This window comes from Salvia splendens, chromosome 12, assembly GCF_004379255.2.
Source record: "Salvia splendens isolate huo1 chromosome 12, SspV2, whole genome shotgun sequence".
NCBI classification, from domain to species: Eukaryota; Viridiplantae; Streptophyta; class Magnoliopsida; order Lamiales; family Lamiaceae; genus Salvia; species Salvia splendens.
In genome coordinates this window covers 20,643,037-20,650,885 of record NC_056043.1, presented here as the reverse complement: position 1 = coordinate 20,650,885, position 7,849 = coordinate 20,643,037, and the positions used below count along the sequence as shown (strand labels likewise).

The 7,849-nt window shown below is 41.6% G+C and overlaps 1 protein-coding gene across 1 annotated transcript; it reads right to left on the bottom strand.

Annotated features, from left to right (window-relative positions):
• Nucleotides 1–4,661: 4,661 nt before the first annotated feature.
• Nucleotides 4,662–5,249, bottom strand: LOC121757690. The gene has a single exon (XM_042153196.1). It carries the CDS (start codon nucleotides 5,247–5,249, stop codon nucleotides 4,662–4,664), a length of 588 nt encoding a protein of 195 aa, XP_042009130.1.
• Between the last annotated feature and the right edge of the window lie 2,600 nt (nucleotides 5,250–7,849).

Here is a 7,849-nt window from a genome sequence, read left to right as displayed (position 1 = left end):
TTTGTTGTTGTAAGAAAATCGGAGGTGAATGTATTTGTTGTCTGATGTTGCTTGCTCGTCAAGAGCGGGCTGAACACGCTGTCACCTCCATAACCAAGGGAACAGTCGGCCTTGCAGTATACATAAGGGTTTGTCCCATCCCATTTGTCCTAGGGTATCTGTTTGACTGTTTCTAGTAGTTTAGTTTCAACGAAAGGTTGGCTCTGTTTACTCATTGGTTTGAGTGATTTGATATGCTTTGATAATAAATCTATTAGATCCATCCAACTATTTTAAGTTTTAGAGTCTGATATTGAAGGAGGGTCGATTTCATCAGCATTTTGGTTTGATTAAAGATGGAGATACCTGCCTCCATTGTTCTACCGTTGTAAAAAGTAAAGTTGTCATTCCTGGTTAAAGAATCTTGTTTTAGTGGAAAAGGCTGGCTGGCTGAATTAATCGCAAAAATGAGTAAATGCATATTGCCATGCTTTATATATGTGTAAATGAAGCAGTAATGTTTTAATGGAAGACAACACGACATATGACCTTCGATTCTTATATAAATACGCCTTAAGCGTGCCAAATTTTATTACAGAATAAAGGGTTTTTTGCCGCCAGTGCTTCTATTGCATTTGTTGGATATTTGACACACAAATTATATGAGCACTCAACAAGGATGAAATGTGGAAGATAAGTGGGATTAAAAACTTCTCACAAAGGCTTAAACAAATACATTCAAACAAAAGGATGTGCTTAAGCACTACAAACTCTCACTGTTTCTCTATCTATGAGCTACTGCTCTTTCTCTCAATTCACTCACTTCTTTTTCTCTTGATTGATAATTTTACAAAGCACAACTATGCTATTTATAGGGAAATATTTACTAGCTATCATATATGTATACACTACGTCACCTATTACTTAATATAGAAGATAACAAATGTTATCCACTAAATCCACCTCCTAATGATCAATATGGTACGTGGCTTTCATGTAGCCATGAGGAAACAAAATTCATCCACGTATAATAACTAGGTGATGCACCTACTTCATCACTTTTCTTAATCTTGAAGTAATTGAGTTTAATAACTCAACATCCTCCCTTAAGCTCAATTCTTCAAGGTCTTCATGCCGAGTAAAAACTTCAATCTTCTAAAGACATCCTGTTTTAGTGGCTTCGTAAAAATGTCAGCAATTTGATCTTGTGACTTGCAGTACACTAACTCCACGTCATTTTGGTTCACATGCTCCCGAATAAAGTGATAACGAGTATCAATATGCTTACTTCTTTCGTAGAACACTGGATTCTTTGCAAGTGCTATTGCAGACTTATTATCAACATGTATCTCCGCCTGGCCTTGTTGCTCGAATCCCAGAAAAGTTAATAAATTTCTCAACCAAATGCAATGGCACACCGTTGAAGTTGCTGCAACATACTCGGCTTCACATGTTAAGAGTGTCACTATCGCTTGCTTCTTTGACGACCAAGTAAAGACAACATCTCCAATATAAAAACAGTAGCCGGTTGTGCTCTTTCTTTCATCCAAGTCTCTTCCCCAATCGCTATCCGAATAACCAACGATCTTAACTTCTTGATTAGAGGGATAAAGTATACCTTCATTCAATGTACCTTTAATATAGCGCAACATCCTCTTGACTGCATTCAAATGAAACTGTGACGGTGTTTCCATGTATCTGCTGATTAATCCAACTCCATAGAGAATATCAGTCCTAGTGCACGTTAGATATCGTAGACTTCCAACGAGGCTTTTGAAGTAAGTTGGATCCACCTCTGCTTCACCATCATGCGTCCTCAATTCTTGACCGATCGCCACGGGAGCGTTAACAGGATTGCAGGACTCCATTTTGAATTTCTCCAAGATTTGTTTTGCAAAAGAGCTTTGAGAGATAAATATCCCATCTTCATTTTGCACTACCTCAATTCCCAGAAAATGTGCCATCAAACCAATGTCCGTCATCTCGAACTCCTTGATCATGCTCTTCTTGAATTTATGAAACATTGCTTCACAATTTCCAGTAAAGATTATATCATCAACATATAGGCAAACAAATAACATGTTACCTGCAGCATCTTTCTTCAAGTATAGAGCATGTTCGAAAGGGCACTTCACAAAGTCATTCTTCGAAAATACTCAATGATTCTGGAATTCCATGCACGTGGAGCTTGCTTGAGCCCGTACAAAGCTTTCTTCAATCTGTAAACTTTATCTCCAGCTCCTCGTTTCACATAACCTTCCGGGTGCTCCACGTAAATTTCTTCTTCAAGAAAACCATTTAGGAAAGCCGACTTCACATCGAGCTGATAGATCTTCCAATTGTGTTAGGCAGCCAGCGAGTTAAACAATCTGATCGTCTCAAGACGAGCAACAGGAGCGAAGACTTCACTATAATCAATTTCGGCCTTCTGCTTGTATCCTTTCGCCACCAACCTCGCTTTGTACCTTTGCACTTCACCGTTGGCATTTTTCTTTGTTTTGAACACCCATTTCACACCAATTGTTTTTCGGTCTTCTGGCAGTGTTGTCAACGACCAAGTTTCATTTTTCTCGATCGCATTGGTTTCTTCATCCATTGCAATCTTCCATTTCCTGTCTTGTGCAGCATCTGCATAAGCAATAGGATCAACATCCATATAAAAACAAATAAGATTCACATTTTCCTCCACAGCTTCATCAACTTCTTCGGTAGCTTCATATATATCATTTAGACTGCGCATTCTTCTAGGCCTTCCACCTGGACCTTGAGATGATGTAGGTGACTCTGGTTCTTCAATTTCACGTGCATCTTCTTGCTGATCAGGTACAATTTCTAACGAGCTTGCAGCTTTCTTATCCTCACAGCTCCATGTTTGATCTTCTTCAAACACCACATCGCGGCTTATGATCACCTTCGGTTATACAATTTGTAACCCATTATTCGATCTCCATATCCCACGAAGATACACTTTTCGCCTTTATCATCAAGCTTGATTCTTCGAGCTTCAGGAATTTTGGCATAGGCAATGCTGCCAAAAACTCTCAGGTGTGCAACACTGGGCTTGAACGAGCTCCATGCTTCTTCGAGCATCATGTTGCGAACACTTTTGGTGGGACACCGGTTCAGGAGATATACTGTTGTTGCGACAGCTTCAGCCCAAAATTCTCGAGGTAGGTCCTTCCCTTTGATCATACTCCTCGCCATATCAAGAATTGTTCGATTCTTCCTTTCAGCAACGCCATTCAATTGAGGAGTATATGCAGGTGTAAGTTGGTGAACGATTCCATGATCCTTGCAAAACTTTTCGAACAGATCGGATGTGAACTCACCTCCTTGGTCGGATCTGAAAACTTTAATATAGTTCCGACTCTGCCTTTCAACAAGGATTTTGAACTCTTTGAAAATATCAAACACCTCATATTTCCTTTTCAAGAAATACACCCAAGTCTTTCTGAAATAATCATCAATGAAAGTTAGAAAATACTGATTACCTCCAGTAGAAATAGGCTTTAGGGGACCGCAAACGTCTGTATGAACGATCTCCAACGGGTGTGATGCTCTCCATCTCATTTCTTTTGAGAAACTTGGCCTGTGATGTTTTCCCAGTATGCATCCTTCACAAATATCTTCAGGATGATCAATATGCGGCAAGCCTTTCACCATATTCTTTGAAGACAGAAGCTTCAAACCACCAAAATTCAGATGTCCAAGACGCAAATGCCATAACCACGATTCATCTTTAACAATTGCATTCATGCACTTCAACATCTCATGTTTCATATTCAATGCAAATAATCTATTTTTGGACATCTTCACAGAGGAAACCAAATTACCACGAGCATCATTGACAGTAAGGCAAGAATTCTTGATACTAACATTAAATCATTTCTCCAACAATTGACCAAGACTCAAAATATTGCTCTTCATGGATGGCACATTATAGACGCCATATATAAAACCATGATTTCCATTCTTCAACTTAATCAAGATATTACCTTTTCCTTGCACCGCAACTTTTGAGGAATCTCCAAAAGTAACTTCCCCATAAGATGTCTCCTTCAGCTCCATGAAGAGTTCCTTGTTCCCACACATGTGGTTACTAGCTCCAGTATCCAAGTACCACGTGCTGCACTGATCACCCTCAAGTCCTTTATGAGTAAAAAAAGATGTTGAAATTACCTGCTCATTATTGTCTCCAACATCAGCATAATGGACTTGTTGGTTGGCCCTGGTATTTCCGGCTGTTGGACACTCATAGCTGTAATGCCCGAATTCGTGACAATTATAGCACTCAACATTTGCTTTATCAAACCCTGGTTGATTATAGGTTTGAGAATAACCGCCTCTGTATTGTCCTCTTCCTCGTCCTCGTTGTCCATAAGAATTTCGACCTCTGCCTCGATAGGTGGAATTTTGGCGTCCTCCCTCATTTTGATAATTCTGAACTCGTCCTCCTCGATTTTGGTAATTCTGGCCACGCCCTCCTTCGTAATGGTAATTTTGGCTGCGTCCTCTTCGGCCACGATAGCCTCGTCTCGGCCTCGACCTCGGTTGTATCCGCCACGTGACGTCCTAGGCTCAAACTTCTTGTCTTCTTGTATCGACATCTTTGCTTGTAGCATATGCTCAAGTGACGGAGTGGTCTTTTTCTTCATGCGTTGCTTGTGGACTTCCAAGCTGCTCTACAACTGGTCGATTGACATAGTGTTGAGATCTTTTGATTCTTCGATTGCCGCAACGACGTGCTCAAATTTCGACGTCAAGGAACGAAGAATTTTCTCAATGACACAAACATCTTCAATTATCTCTCCTTGTCTTTTCATTTGATTCACAGTAACTAATGTTCTTGTGAAATAGTCTGAAATGCTCTCCGTTTCAGACATGGCTAAACTTTCGAACTCGCCACGTAAGATCTGCAGTGGAACTCGTATCGCCTTATCAACACCGGTGAAAGAATTCTTCAGAATCTCCCAGGCTTGTTTGGACGTGGTGGTTGCACTTACTTTCTCGAACGTAGTTTCATCAATACCTTGATAGATATTGAACAACGCCTTCTTGTCTCGTTTTCTTGCGTCTCTGAGGGCGTTCTTCTGGTTGTTCGTCAGGGCATCTTCGGCTTCTTGGGAGGCAGGTTCGGTGTAGCCGTCTTGAACAATATCCCACAACTCTTGTGATTGCAACAAGACTCGCATCTGAATACTCCAATTCCCATAATTGTGTTTCTCTAATTTGGGAATCTGGGGTTGAACCATGTTCAACGTTGCCGCCATAGGTAGGATCGAGTGGCTCTGATACCAAATTTGTTGGATATTTGATACACAAATTATATGAGCACTCAACAAGGATGAAATATGGAAGATAAGTGGGATTAAAAACTTCTCACAAAGGCTTATACAAATACACTCAAACAAAAGGATGTGCTTCAACACTACAAACTCTCACTGTTTCTCTATCTATGAGCTACGGCTTTTTTCTCAATTCACTCACTTCTTTTTCTCTTGATTGATAATTTTACAAAACACAACTATGCTATTTATAGGGAAATATTTACTAGCTATCATATATATATACACTACGTCACCTATTACTTAATATAGAAGATAACAAATGTTATCCACTAAATCGACCTCCTAATGATCAATATGATACGTGGCTTTCATGTAGTCATGAGGAAACAAAATTCCTCCGCGTATAATAACTAGGTGATGCACCTACTTCATCACTTTTCTAAATCTTGAAGTAATTGAGTTTAATAACTCAACAGCATTTACATAGCAGCAGAAGAGGTAAACATTTCCCCCATGTTTTTCTTTCCAATACAATTAGTTTGTTTGATCTTCGTATCGAAATAACTGATCGTCTATTTTGTGGTTTCTTCTTCTGGATAGAAGCGTTCAAGCGTGGGGTCTCGTAATCGCAGATTTTGTTCACTTCTTACCGAGAGGTTTCTTTATATTCTCAGTATTATATTATTGCACTCAACTGTAATAATAGATCTATGCAATATTAACATTGACAATGTGTATCTTAGTTAGATCTGGCACTTTATGATGTCGCATTTAAATTTATATGAACTTTTCATGTTTTGTGTTATCCATTTTGTGCCTTGGCATAATGTTAAGGATGGAGTTCCTTAACGGTTGGAATTCGCGTCGAACGTCGCGGGAGCTTTGCCCGTCGATTAATCCGGCGTCGAGTTCTAGGGTTTTGTGCGTTTTCTTGCACCAGAAAAAGAGAAGATGGAGAGAAAGTAATTTTTATTTCTTCCTTCGAAAGATAAATTATACCCCTATTTATAAGACTAACTAAAATAATAATAATAATTTAAAATAATAAACTAACTAACTACCCTAACTAAATCTCCGAAAAAGAAGGAAACATATTCCTAATGGGGAACGAAGTCCCCATAACGCGATGGTCGTCTCGTCTCTCGTCGAGTCGATCTTTCACGTCGAATCGCCTCTGGCTGCTCCGTATCTGCCGGCACCATGGTGTCGGCGTCGCACTCCTCATTCGGTGGTAGCTCTCGCTCCTTTAGCCGTGCGGAGGGTGGTTCCGTAACAACTCCCCCTCCCTTAGAAGGCTCCTTGTCCTCCAGGAGAGCCGAAAACTTCCTTTGCACTACTTTCAATGGCTCCCACGTCGGAATCTCCCCTGAATCATCAGACCACCCCAGCTGCACCTCCTTGCAAGAGTCGCCATTTCGCCACACCGTTCTTCGATCCAAGATTTTGATTGGTGTTGCCACCGGCTTGCCTCAGGCGAACCGAGCCGGGAGTTCCGATTGGCCCCAATTAGCGTTCTCCACAAACGGCTTGAGTAGGCCGACATGAAACACATTATGAACACGACTACCCTCCGGTAACTGTAAGTGATAAGCCACTTGGCCAATTTTCTCCAACACCTCGAAAGGCCCATAGAATTGCTGCGACAATTTTGACGACAGAGGCTTCGCAACTAAGTGTTGCCTGTACTGATGTAGTTTAAGTAATACCTTGTCCCTGACATTGAACTCTACGTCGCGGCGATGCATATTCGATGACCTTCGCATTCGCTGTTGTGCCTTTTCCAGATTATGGCGAAGAAGCACTATCGTTTCCTCACGCTGCCGTATCAAATACGCCACATCCGGGGGCGTCGAAGCTGACGGGGGTGCCGCGATTAAGGGAGGGGGCTCTCGTCCGTACAGAGCCTCAAATGGCGACGTCCCCAATCCCTCATGATGGAAACAATTCAAGGCCAGCTCTGCCCACGGCAAAAAATTCGACCACTTAGTTGGTCTATCCGCAGTGAATGCCTGCAAGTACTGCTCCAAACCCCTATTCCTGACTTCCGTCTTGCCATCCGTTTGGGGATGATAGGCTGTCAAAAAATGAAGTTTAGTCCCACTTAATCGAAGCATTTCTTCCCAAACATCATTCAGAAAGACCGGATCCCGATCCGACACCAACGTCTTGGGAAAACCATGGTGTTTGACCACTGTCTCGATAAACAAGTTCGCAATCTTCAAGGCGTTGTAGCGGACTGGTAACAGAGCAAAGTGGGCATACTTCGATAAGCGATCCACGACCACCATGACACCTGTGTGACCGCGCGACGGAGGAAGGCTGGTGATAAAGTCCATCGAGACATCCTCCCATACCCGCGAAGGAATGGGAAGCGGTTGCAATAGCCCTGCTGGTTTCTGAGTAGAGTACTTGGTTGTTTGGCACTCAAAACTGGAATCAATAAAGTTTTTGACATCCTTTCGCATCCCTTTCCAATAGAACGAGGCCGCCAATCTCCTAAAAGTTCCATCCACTCCCGGGTGGCCTACTGCAGGCGACGAATGATGCTCATGTAGGAGTACCGATTTCGCCTCGGAATCTTT